The sequence below is a fragment of the Anolis carolinensis genome, chromosome 1 (assembly GCF_035594765.1).
Source record: "Anolis carolinensis isolate JA03-04 chromosome 1, rAnoCar3.1.pri, whole genome shotgun sequence".
Lineage (NCBI taxonomy): Eukaryota > Metazoa > Chordata > Lepidosauria > Squamata > Dactyloidae > Anolis > Anolis carolinensis.
In genome coordinates, this window is record NC_085841.1 from 311,370,226 (window position 1) to 311,384,051 (window position 13,826).

The 13,826-nt window shown below is 39.3% G+C and overlaps 1 protein-coding gene across 1 annotated transcript in view; it reads left to right on the plus strand.

Annotated features, from left to right (window-relative positions):
* The window catches only part of LOC100560615 (cytosolic phospholipase A2 epsilon), a 59,881-nt gene that overhangs the window by 3,556 nt on the left and 42,499 nt on the right, over positions 1–13,826 (plus strand). Inside the window, exon 3 of the mRNA XM_003214565.4 lies at positions 8,159–8,231. Coding sequence (XP_003214613.1) covers positions 8,159–8,231 — 73 coding nt within the window. The remainder of the gene's footprint in view (positions 1–8,158; positions 8,232–13,826) is intronic.

The following is a 13,826-nucleotide window of genomic DNA, read 5'->3' on the forward strand; positions in this document are numbered from 1 at the left end:
TACACCTCTACAGTAAAACATTCCTACAGATTAACAGTAGTGGAGGTTTGTGCTATTAAGCCCTGTTGGACATGGATGGAATTTTTGGTGCACTGCTGGTAAAGTCTTTGAGTTGGCAATTTTTCACATAATAATAATAATAATAATAATAATAATAATAATAATAATAATAATAATAATAATAATAAGTTTATTTGTATCCCGCCTCCATCTCCCCCGAAGGGGACTCGGGGCGGCTTACAGCAAAATCAAAATACAAACAATGATAAAATATAAAACATCAGGACAAAAACAAAACCAATAAAAAAATTTACACAATAAGTTAAAAAACACAACGCAGAATTAAAACATCAGGTTAAAAACAATGAGGTTGCAATAGTGGATAAGCAAATGTTCTTGTACACACACTTGCAGTTATGCTGGAAGACCTAAACATTTTTAGAGAGATATTTTCGCAAACCAGCAATTTCTTTATTGTGTTTTTCCCCTTTCACAGAGAATGCTGACTGTGGGTTAAACCACTTTTCATTTCCACTCTTTCAAATCTCTTTAGATTTACAGTGGTTCTCAACCTGTGCGTCCCAAGATGTTTTAGCCTTCAACTCCTAGAAATCCTAACAGCTGGTAAATTGGCTGGGATTTCTGGGAATTGTAGGCCAAAACACCTGGGGACCCACAGGTTGAGAACCATTCCTTAAGAACTCCCTCTGTTTAAAATAAAGTGTTGCAGGACTAGCTCAATGTTATGCAGATTTACTCAAAAGTAAAATGCTACTATACAGTCTATAACAGTGGCTTCTCTAATCTACCCCAATCTTCTTCCTTACACCCTCAGGGCTCCCTGTCCTACCACACCTTTTGATCCACACAAAATAGAAATGCATAATCTTTTAAGTAATGCTTCTTTTGAGCTACTTCAATGAGAAACCCAAACAAAACAAAAAGATTAAGAACAGGCTAATAAGTACTGTCGCCTGTTTTTTGTACCTTTAGCACAAACCACTGAGTTGCTGAACTTATTGACCGACAGGTCGGCGGTTCGAATCTGGCAAGCAGGGTGAGCTTCCACTGTTAGCCCCAGATTCTGCCAACCTAACAGTTCGAAAACATGAAAATGTGAGTAGATCAATAGGTACTGCTCTGGTGAGAAGGTAACATCACTCCATGCAGTGATAGTGGCCACATGACCTTGGAATTGTCTACAGATAGCATCGGCTCTTCCCCTTAGAAATGGAGATTAGCACAATCCCCAGAGTCAGACACAACTAGTCTTAATGTCAGGGGAAAACCTTTACTAGCAAATAGCAGTCTTCTTGACAAATTGAGTTCCAATGCAGTAGTTCAAGACAGAAAATGGTAAATAATTTCTTCCTTCTCTGAGCATGTGCATCTCCTTCTAACAAAGTGCACGGCTCGACTCACCAAGCTGTGCCTGTTGCAGAACAGGGCGCCCACGCCCCCATCATGGTGGCGATCCAGGGGCTTCTTCTTCCCAAAAGCCTCCTGGGGGCAGCGGGAAGCTTTCCCGCCACCAGCCCCTGCTGGCCAATGACGGGCGGGATGGCCTGGACTCGCCATTGGCCAGGCCCCCTCCTCAGAGGGCGGGCCAGCGCTAGCTCTGCCCCCGGGAGGCGTCTCAGCAGCCATTCGGCTGTTTCAGCTTGCCATCCCGCCCACCCTGCATTCAGTTGCTGTTGTGTTACATATGTCTGGTTTTTGTGTTCTGTTCTCGTCACAACTGTTGTTGGCGTGTGGCATGGGCCCCGGATCCGGTATTATTATCTGCATTGGCAGGAGGAGGGAGTATCATTGCGGCCACTAGGCGGCGCTTGGATACCGACTACCGGATATGGTGTCGGTTGCGCCGGGCTTGTTTGTGATCGGGCAGCACTGGGCTGACCGATCGGTGATCCAGGACCCATGCGGGGCAGCCAACCCTCGTTTCTGTAACCAATAAAATTGTTGTGGCCAAATTTTTACCCAAAAGTTTTACGTGTGTGCTCGTGGTTCTTGGTTATCATCTTCCAGCGTAGACACGTCGCCCATGCCCAGGCAATAATTCCAAGGGTGGGTGGGTAGGGGGAAGCGGGGAAAAGTGGAGAGAGCCTTTCTTGTTTCATTCCCTACCATCAAGGTCCCATGCCTTTTCTGTCTTCAGGGATGGCAGCCATCCCATGTCCTTTCCTTGCTTTCATTCGTCTTCTCTCGATGGGAGTTGGGTAGCACTCGACTCTAGAAGCTGCAGTCTTTGCTCCATTTCCCTGTGCTGCTGCAATGGAGTCCCATGGGGAGCCACCGGAAGTGGCCTTACATCCTGTGATGGCCCCCGCGGGACTCCGTTTCAGCAGCACAGAGGAATTCATGGGATGAAGTCCAAGGTAGACTTCTTTCTTTCTGCATCTCTGAACTCTACAGTAAAAGAAAACAAACCAGAGTAGAAATGTTGTAGTGGGTATCTTGCAAGTATGAATAGAAAACTTAAAAATCTGTTCATTGCGAGAGGAGGAAGGAGACTGCTGCTTCTTCTCAGAGGCTGTGATAAGTCAATATTCCATAAGAAACTAATGACCAGGGATGTCTCAATTTTTTTCCTGTTCCCAGTTGGTCTTGCCTCTCCACTGCCTCTTTATAGGCATAGGGTACCTTCCTCCATGAAGTGAGGAAGAGCTATGTGCTAGCCTAAATTATTGGTCATGGATTTTCTTTCTATACATTCAACCATCCACAGCTTGAAAATATTTTTTACAAAGAAATCTTTTTTTGCTATTTTATATAAGGAGCACCATTTTAACATGTCATTGTATACTGGGACCTGAGCATTCACAGATTTTGGTATCCTGGGGGCGGGGAAGGGCTACCAAATTGTAGTGTTTAGGGAAGTATTTTTTTCCTGAGTTCTGCAATGAAAAGTGTGATAGGTTGACTAGGGAATTAAGTGGTAGTATGGTTTATCCATACCTCACAACCTCTGAGGATGCCTGCCATAGATGTGGGCGAAACGTCAGGAGAGAATACTTCTGGAACATGGCCACACAGCCCGAAAGACATACAACAACCCTAAGTGGTAGTACTCCTCTTGCCCTAAAGGTCCTCTGAACAACGGTATATATCCCTCTCAAGCTTGGTGTGACTATATTGATTCTTTTTAATTCTAATTAAAGTGTATGTAGCATTCCAAGGGCTAACTCTGAATTAAATGAAACAATTTCTAGGCTGCCAGGTATACATCCGCACACCTTCTATTGTTTTGTTGATACTTGATTGGGAATTCTACATCATTTATATTTAAATACATACAGGTTATTCATCATCACTGCCTGGAATAGTGCATGTGTTACTTACATGTTTCCTCCTATTTTGTTTCTGAAATGGTTTAGTTTGTATCTGACATTCCACAGGAAGTCTTAATTCATATACAAGCTACATTTATTTGTCACCTCTTGATCTACCAGGATGTAGGGTAACAGCGGATGTAGGGTAACAGCAGGAGCTCACTCTGGTCCCGGGATTCGAACTGCCAACCTTTCAGTCAGCAATATCAGCAGCTCAGCAGTTTAACCCACTGTACAATCAAATAAAAAACTGTTTAAAACATTAAATAAACAATTCAAGGGCACTAAAAAGCAGTTTAAACTCCTTTTCAAAAATAATTCTAAAATCAGACAAACAGATTTTAAAAATGCTAAACCTAATTTTTAAGAGCCACAGGCCATGTGAAACAAAGCTGACTTTGCTTTCTGGCAGCAACTGAGGTCCATTAGCATGGGCCCGTGGCTCTTAAAAATTCCAAGTTCAAGGCTTGGCCAAAGCATTGGACTAGCCCTGGATTCTGCGGAGATGTTTACACCTCTCTGTTCTGGCAGCAGAGCTGGGACTGGAGTCAGGCCAAACCTAATTTGGCCAGTGGCCACACTCTTACTTTTTGTGATATGTATTGCAAAAGTAGTGGCCACAATGGCCAGACAACACCTCGCTGTTGCTGATGTCATGGCTGCATTGGCTCTTGTAAACAGCAGGATTGGTTCCAAATTGGATTTGGCCTAGGTCCTAATATTGGAGAAGCAGCGAGCATTCTGCTAAGTGGGTTAGTGGCTGGAGATTTTTGGATGTCATCTGGACACCTGACCTGATTTGTGGTTTGTGGCTCATGTAGATGGGCCCTTAGAAAAGATGAAGCCAATTTGATCTCACTTGGGAGAATGTTCCTGAGGTGTGGGTGGTACAAAGAAAGCCAGGTAATGTGTTGCCTCTAGCATATCCTCATGGGATCACAGAATATCTATCAGAGTCTCTGCTGACAACAACAACAATTTTTGTCTGGCTCTCCCGACAGCTTGAGGTGGGTTACAACATTGCTAAAATACACATTAACCTAAAAACATTATTTAAAACACACATATTGTGAAGTCTTGGCTCTGCCTTTTCCTCTGTTTAGATTTTCCCAATAGTGTAGATTCCTCCATTTGTATTAGTTTTTGGGTGGGAAGGCAGTTACAGAGTCTGGGAATAGCCACTCAGAAGTCCCATTCCCATGTTCCTATCAGTTGTACCTATGAAAGTCGTGGGACTAAGGACCTCATCACATTATATCAGTGATTCTCAACCTGTGGGTCCTCAGATGTTTTGGCCTTCAATTCACAGAAATCCTAACAGATGGAAAACTGGCTGGGATTTCTGGGAGTTGTAGGCCAAAACACCTGGGGACCCACAGGCCGAGAACCACTGAATTAGATAATTTTACCGTCCTAGGACTCTGGGAGGATGGAGCTTTCCAGAGACCATCAGGCATCCTGAGATGCTGCCCAGATAATGCAGGAGGCTTCCAGTGTTCTTTTTTTTTTTAAAAAAAAAGATTTTTATTAAGAAAAAAGAATAATTTGTATAAATAAAAGTGGGGAAACAATATAGGTATAGAAAGGTAGGAAAAAAAAGAGTCAGAAAGTATTAAAAAAAAGTGGGGAAAGGGTAATTGGTGGCTTCCTCCTCCTGTAAGACTTTAATTTTGTAATGATCTAAAAGTGTCAAAAAAAGAAGAATTCTTTCCCGCTCAAGTCTTTAGTATTTCGCAAGATACTTTTCTAAAAGTGACCAGCCCGTCTTCTTCAATCCACTACCATTATTCTCTTTTAATAAAAATGTTAATTTGTCCATATCTTTTATTTCCATTATTTTAATAATCCAGTCTTTTGTATCAGGAATAATATCCAGTTTCCATTTTTTGGCAAAGACTATCCTCGCCGCTGTTGTAAAAAAAGTAAACAGTTTGTCCATATTTTGGTCTGCAAATAACTCCAAATCGAACATACCGAGAAGATAATATTCCAGTTTCATTGAAAAGGTTTTTTTAAAGGATTTTTTGGCATTCAGCATGAATAGTTTTCCAATAATTCAACGATTCTTTACATGTCCACCATAGATGGAAGAATGTACCTTCATTTACCTTACACTTCCAACATTTGTTGTCCATATTCTTGTACATTCTTCCAAGTTTTGCTGGAGTCATATACCAGTGATGCATCATTTTTCAGGTAATTTTCTTTTAAATCGGTGGCATATGTATACTTTAGTTTCCTTAACCGAATTTCTTCCCACTCTTCGATTTGTATTGGTCTTCCTATATTTCTTGCCCATTTTATCATTGAATTGTTAATTTGAGTCCCCTTGGGTGAGAATGGCTGGGTATAAATAATTCAAATAAATAAATAAAATAAACTGTTCTGTTTTGATTGACCATTTGAGGAGTTTATTATATAATGTAGTAATTAGTTTTTTTCTGATTTAATCAATTTTTCCCAAAAGTCATCCTCGGAGAAGCCTAATTTTTGTCAATACTGAAGTACTCTTTAATCTGTAGATATTGTAGCCAAGTAATTTCCTTGAACTTTTCCTGAATTTCTTGTTGCGTTCTTAATTGGTATATGGGAAATGTCCCTATTATCAGGTCTCTATATGATGGCCATTTGGTCCATCCAAGCAATCTTCTTTGATTGGCTTCCAGTGGTGAAACCCACTTTGGTGTTCTTATATAAAAATTCCTTTTGTATCTTTCCCAAACTCTCAATAGTGCTGACCTAATAAAGTGGTTGCCAACGTTTTTCTCTACATTGATTTTCCTGTACCAAACATACCAGTGTTCTCATACGATAGAACAGGATGAGTGTGTGTGTGGGGGGGGGGGGGGAGAGTGATGCTGCCGCGTCATCAGGGTAAGGGGGCGATGCCATCGGATCATCATGCTGCCCGCTGAATCCCCCTGCTATCACCACAAATTGGACCTCAATGTGATAAGGTCCAGAGAGAAGCTGTTCTCAAAACATGGGAAGGTTTATGTGTGAGAGTATTGTTCTTTAAAGTTTCTCCCTCTTAGTCTACAATACATGGTTAAGTCAATGACATCCTAATTTAGGTAGGTAGCTATCATAGGTACTCTTTTTGTCTTCTTTTGGATAGCTACTCAGCTCATGAGTAGTATATAAAACTATAGCACTCAGTAATTGGAAGCTTGTTTTGAATTAAGTTTCCCTCGACTCCCACCCCAGTTTGCTATGCCACAGAACAAGGTATAGGTAAATTACAATAACATACTTGTCTTAATTTCTTGTATAATAACTCTGCTTATACTTTAATAAGTTGGTGAAGATTATTAAGATTAAGTATGTGGAGGACTAAATATTCTAAATGTCCCAGATCTCACCTGATTTTGGAAAATAGGCAAGGTCAGACCTGTTTAGTACTTGGAAGGCAGCCCACCAAAGAACACCAAGAGCTGTAGGTTATGGCCCCTTCTACCCTGCCGTATAAAATCCAGGTTATCCTCTTTGAAGTGGATTATATGGCAGTGTGGACTCATATAATCCAGTTCAAAGCAGATAATGTGGATTATTTTATTTGATAATCTGGATTATATGGAAAAGTAGAAGGAGCCTATACCTCTGAGTAGTTTTTACCTAAGAAAACCCTGTGAAATCCCTGAGTCACAATAAATCGATATGCAACTTGTAGATAGAATACACATGCACAAGACTGAGTGATATAAATGAAACACATGTTCATTTTTTTTGGACCAGAAAGGTTTAACCTTTGCTGGATCATTTTCAATGTTCCATATAAAAATACAGCCTGCATATATTTGTGCACACAGAACTCGAAAAATAGTTGGCCAATTAACTTGAATTTTTGGCACAATGCAGCATATTCAGGTGTTTTTCTTTTTGCATGATGCCAAAGATTTAAAAGGTTATCCTGGCTCCTCCTAGTTGTCAAACAATTTAATTGATATATTATCACAATAGATCACCACACTGATTATATATCGCTCCTGACTTTGCAACATTGATGTTGTGTGGCAGGTCCATTCAGCCCATTGCCCCAAAACAACAAGATGACTGATACTTAGGTTTTATTTGTAATTAATTCTGTAGCATACAGATGTTTGGCCTTTTGACAGAACTGTTCACCTTTTCAAAGAGATAATTGAAACCTAACCCACCTTTTACCATACAGGTTTTCTTCAACCACTGCTCAGTGGTGACTAATGCTTTTTTTTTAACATTTGAGAATTTCTGGCCATAGTCTAACCCAGTTTTATGACTAAAGATGTGATGTGATGTTCAATTACTTCTCATTACTTACTTTTAAAACAAAAACGACAGAAATGCTCAGAATAATTATGACTTAACCATTCCATGGCAGTTTTCTTCTTTCCCAAAGCAGTCTAGTAGCTTTAGTATACAGGTGAAAACTCAGATGGTATCACTTTAAATTAATATGGTAACTGGAATATTATTTTCTACAAGGAAATGCTTAAATATTTCAAATTTCTTATCACCTTTCTTATGCATGCAATATCATCAACTGTGTTATTGTGGTTTACAACATCACTGAGAGACAAATTGGCAGAATTTTCTTACAGAGGTATTCTCTTTATGAATTTTCTTGGTCTTCCAATGGGACTCTATGGTACCTTCTGGTGGAAGGAGATAGAATCATATGGAGGACCTAGAAAATTTGTAGGAAGGACATATTTCGTTGGATGCAGACAGATGAAACTGCAAGTACCAGTCCTAAAGGCACGGCATTTATATTATATTCTGTCAAATATATTTGTTCATTTATATCTTGTTAACATACGTTTGTTTATGTGTTGTTGTGCCATCAGAATGAGGAAACTCCATTCAGACTGCTCACAGTAAAAGTATTACGAGCCAGAAACATCCAGAAGGCAGACACATGTGAGTATATTTCATGTGACTAAATATTCCACAGTTCTATATAAAGGATTTTTTGTAGTATACAGGAAGGGGGCTTATGGGATGATATATTTGGATTACTGCTGCTATATCCATTCCTATTTGCTCTGCTGGTTAAAGGTGATGGGAACTGTGTGTGTGTGTGTATATATATATGGAGAAATATCAGTTCCCATCTTGATGTAGGGACTCTACTGTGCCCAGTACTGGTATATTGCATGATGTTTCTTCTATTTTGCTGTCTCATCATTACTGAGCACACTTCCTGTATTGTGAATCATATCATGTGATGTGTCCCCTTGCTCTGCATATTTGGCTGCTGATGGTAATGTAGGGGAAGCATGCGATGGCCAAGACTCACCTTTAGCATAACATCAATTTACTACAGTGCAGTCATGCTGAATCCCACACTTGTGTACCCACATGCACAATGGATGCCAAAGCATTGAGCTCACTCATTGTGTACAGTAGTGGATGGTTAGGTCCCCATCCACCATTTCATAAATAAATGATGGTTGTGTGAGTGCTTGAAGAATAGCTGAATGTGCTAAAGACTGTACTTATGTAACATGTGATAAAGCACATCCACTTGCACAAATGTTTTTACTAAATGTTGACTTTCCGCAATGTGTTGTTTTAAAAGGATAGGTGATTGAGGCTAAAAGTTACAGGAGAAAGAGTGAGACTGTAACAGCAGACTACATAATGAATGTAATGCATTGACTGCCATTTTCATAGAGATGAGGAGATTCTAATTTCTGATAAGGGTTGCATTTACTCAGGGATAATATCCTGTGTGGGTTCATGTTGCCGCCTTTTTCTCTTCCTCCTCTTTCCTCACACGAATCCCTTTTTAATTTTGTTCAGCATTCATCTTTTCATTCTGTTCCCACTGCAAGTGCTAAGACCACTGCCTGTCACCTGTCACCACTGCCAATATCTCAGGCCCGCCTTGTGGGAACAAGGGAGAGGGCCTTCTCTGCTGTGGCCCCCCGATTGTGGAACTCACTGCCCGGTGAGATTAGGCAAGCCCGCACACTAGCAGCCTTTAAGAAAGACCTGAAAATATGGCTCTTCCGTTGTGCCTTTGGAGAGTAATCACTACATACATCCCTTTTGCTGCTCTCCTTCAATATTTGTCCTCCAGATCGCACCGCCACTTTATGATCCTGTCCTCTGTGGTTTTTACTCCTACTTCCTTTCTCACCTCGAGTTTTAATCTAGTGTTCATGTGGCCTGCCCTTGGTTTTATTGTTCTTTGATCTTGTTTAATGTAGTGTATATTTTCTTTTATTGTGTTGTTTAATGTGCTATGATTTGTTGTTCTATTATATTTTGTTATATTGTATTGTTCTGGGCATGGCCCCATGTAAGCCGCCCCGAGTCCCCATTGGGGAGATGGTGGCGGGGTATAAATAAAGATTATTATTATTATTATTATTATTATTAAGACATTTCTAGACCTTCTGTCTTTATCTGACACTGAGAATGGGATGCTTTGAAAAGTGGCCAGGAAAATATTCTTTCTCTACCTCTTTGTTTTGTCTGAGACCATCTTTCCTGCTCTGATAGAGCATCATACTCTCCAGTAGTCTCAATTTAACAGGGTTGTGGTTGAATTCTACATGAAAGGATTTTCAGGAAAAGTTGGGATCATCTACTTTGGTGACCAGTTGTCCATGGACTAAACAATCCTGACAATTCTATTAGTTTCTGCGATAGTCCCTCTCATATTCTCGTATGTGTGCCCTGAGCCTCCATTTGAACTTCACTTGTGGGGAGGAAGTGAATCCTAATAGTTTTCCATCAATGGGTTAATCCTCTAAGTCAGTGGTTCTCAACCTGCGGGTCCCCAGGTGTTTTGGAGGTAACCAAAGGTTGTGTCTGTTAAGTCACAGTAATATTATGCATATATATCCACCAAAATATTGACACGTAGCAGTGTAGTGTTTCTAAAATAGATATTTCAGGATTAAATTCTCACAAGTATGTGTTCATATAACAAAGCAGTTTGAGTTTAATTCACTCTGCTGCTTAAAGCATATAGTGCAGGGTTAAGCTTTTGCTCATATATGCATAAGTAACAAAATAGAGTTCAATTCACTCTTTTGCGACTTGTTATAACAATATTATAGTTGCGCAGTATGTTGCAAGTAGTTGTCTTCTTTTTCTTTTTTGTATATGAGGAGGAGGTTGGTGAGTAGAAATGAAGGAAGTCTCTGATATAAGAAATGTTTGTTGTGTCCTTAAAAGGATGCACGACAAAGAGTCCCGGGTTTTTTTCTTCTTTGTTTCGGGTCAAGCCCTTCTTCAGGTTTTTTTTAAGGACAATTAGGTTGCAGAGACTCTATATTCTCCTTGAATTCTCATCCCTACATAAATACCAACAGACAAAAAACAATAGATATGCCAAAAGGCACCCACTAACACAGAATGAAGGCTAAATAATGATATTATGAATGTCAACGAGTAAAACATGCATATGATAACTTACATTCAATTCCTGCGTTGCTCTACATAGAGTGTAGTACTAAGGTTTTTTTTTTGTTTTCTGTAGTGAGCAGCTAGATTGTCTAAAGGAAAGTGATTTATATCTAAGGACTAATGATAAGAAGCAGCTGGTGTGGCTTCTCAGTGGAACAGATAAAGGAAAGGAATTTATTTACAAAAAACAACTGAATTCTAATTTATCATTAAGACCAGTAGGAAATACTGTATTCAATTTAAAGATCCAAAATGCCTCCCTTTGTAGGAGAAGATTTTTTGTGTCTATGTGCTGTTTTGAGTTGATTTTTTCTAGGACACAGAATTTTAGGCTTGATGGGGGATGTCCTTTCTCTAGGAAATGGGAGTATAAAGTACTATCACTGTATTTGTTTTTTATGTGTGATCGGTGTTCTAAGATCCTAGTCCTGATAGATCTCATGGTCATACCTACATAAAGAAGATTGCATTCACATTGTAACACGTAAATCACTTGGTCTGTTGCACATGTAGTGAAGCTGTTGAGGGGTATGGTGATTCTCAATGTAGGGTGTATGAATTGTTTTTTGTTTAGGGAATGGACACAAACATCACAATGTCCACAAAAAGTATGTCCTTTGAGGTTGGATTTGTTGTGAGCAGTTGGTGATATAAAGTCTGATCTGATTAGCATATCTTTAAGGTTTTTTGTGCGTTTGTATGCCACCATAGGAGTATTTTGACATCCTGGGATATCCTTAATAATGTGCCAATGTTTCTTGACTATTTTACAGATATTGGAAGAGAACTGTGTGAGTGTAAGGGGCCAAATTATCCTTTTGGGATATGTTTTAGGTGAATATCTTAGTAGATGAGATCTGTCAATGTGGTTAACTTTGCGAATGGCTGTATTTATGACTCTGGAAGGATAGCCTCTTTCTTGGAATTGTTTCTTAAAGGTATGTGTTTCTATTTCAAAGTCTCGTGGGGAGCTAGTATTGCGTTTTAATCACATGAGTTGTGAGAAAGGCAGATTTGTTTTCAGCTTGTGATGGTGAAAGCTAGTGTAGTGTAAGATGGAGTTTTTATCAGTGGGCTTACGATAATTTCTCACCCTCAATTTATCTTGTGTTTTATACACTGTAACATCCAGGAAATCGATTTCATGTTGATTACTATGGCTGGAAAATTTAATATGTTCATGTAACGTGTTTACCCATTGACTGAATAGTTTGGCTGTTCCTAGTGATTTAATTACCATGAATATGTCATCGATAAATCTACCATAGTAGATATTTCTGGTAAATAGTTATTTTTTTCTGTATTCAGAATTAAATTCTCTTCCAAACTGGCTATGTAGAGGTTTGCCAGTGCAGGCGCGACGGGGCTACCCATTGCGACCCCGAAAATCTGTAGAAAGAATTGTGATTTAAATCTAAAATAATTATTTTCCAGAACAATATCAATAAGGTCTATCAGAAAATGAGTAGGAGGTGCAGGAGGGTTTCGTGTGTCAAGTAATTCTTTAATCACTGTTCTTGCTTCGTCAAGTGGGATGTTAGTATATAATGATGTAATATCCATTGTTATGAGTATAGAATTGGTGGGTATGGTTAAGGATTCTATGATATTGATAAAATGTGTGGTGTCCTTAATGTAGGATGGCATTCTGGAGACAAAGGGAAGTAAATGATAGTCAATGAATTTGGCCAGAGGTTCTAGGATCGAGGATGTACCAGAAATTATGGGTCTACCAGGAGGGGGGGTGATGCCCTTATGAATTTTGGGCAAAATGTAGAATACTGGGGTTCTGGGGTATTTGTTATATAGAAATTCGAATTGTTGTAAAGAAATGTATCCTTTAGCTAGACCTTCTTGGCAGACTGTTCGGATGAGAAATTTTATTTTTTCAATGGGATCTGTAGGGATAGGTTTATAGAAGGTGGTATCATTCAAATGTTTTTCTACTTCCTTTATGTAGTCACTAGTATTGAGTAGAACAATAGCTCCTCCTTTATCAGCCTGTTTCCAGATATAGTCCTGTAGGTTGGCCAACCTCTTTATGGTATCTAATTCGGATGGTGTTAAATTGGTATGGGTATATATTCTGGTATGGGCCAATTTGTTAATATCCCTTTCTACCACTTTTTCAAAAGATTTTATCATGATGTTATCAGTGTTAGGACACTCTTCCATTCCCAGATTAGGACTCTTAATGGCAAGTACCTCTGTCTTGTCTGGATTCAGTTTGAATTTGTTTTCTTCATCCAGTCCATTAATTCCTCCAGACATTAATCAGAGGAGACACACTATCTTTAACTAAGGCTATTTTGAAGGCATGGCGACATATATTTGGGTGTCATCAACATACTGATAGCACCCCACCCCATGTCTCCAGAGGGTCTATCTCAGTAGTTTCGTGCAAATGTTAAAAGGCATTGGAGGTAGAATGGCATCTTGTGAGATGCCATATAATAGCTCTTTGTTTGAGGAGCAGCCATCCCCAAGCACCACCATCTGGAACCTGCCTGAGAGGTATGACCAGAATCACTATGACACAGTGGCTACGATTTGCAACCCGATTCTAGAAGGATACCATGGTCGATGGGACCGGAAACTACTGGAAGACTTATACACATGGTCAACTTAAACATGTGTATATATAGTCTGGAGTTATATATGCACATGTTCATAATGCTGGAATGTATCATCAATCAAGTTGAATGGTGGGAGAATTCAAGACAGGATAAACAGGAAGTTCTTTCTCACATAGCAAATAATTAAACTATTTAATCTCACAGTATGCATTTGTGGCAGATAGATTTTAAAAAGTAATTAAGCAGACAGCATAATAATGACAAGCATGTTGCTGTCTATTTCTTCAGTATCATTATTGCTGTTAGATTCTGTTTGTGGTAGATTCCTCGGATAGGCACCTGGGTTAAAATTCAATGCTGAATTAGATGTATTTCTGACTGTTTCCATGTTCTTATTGGATGTTTTCATTTGTATAGAATTCCAGAGTAGGTATAGATAAACCAGTTTCATTTGAAGTAACATCCAGCATTTTGAAATCATAGGTTCTTGAGAAAATGCTATAGTGTACCTGCCTGT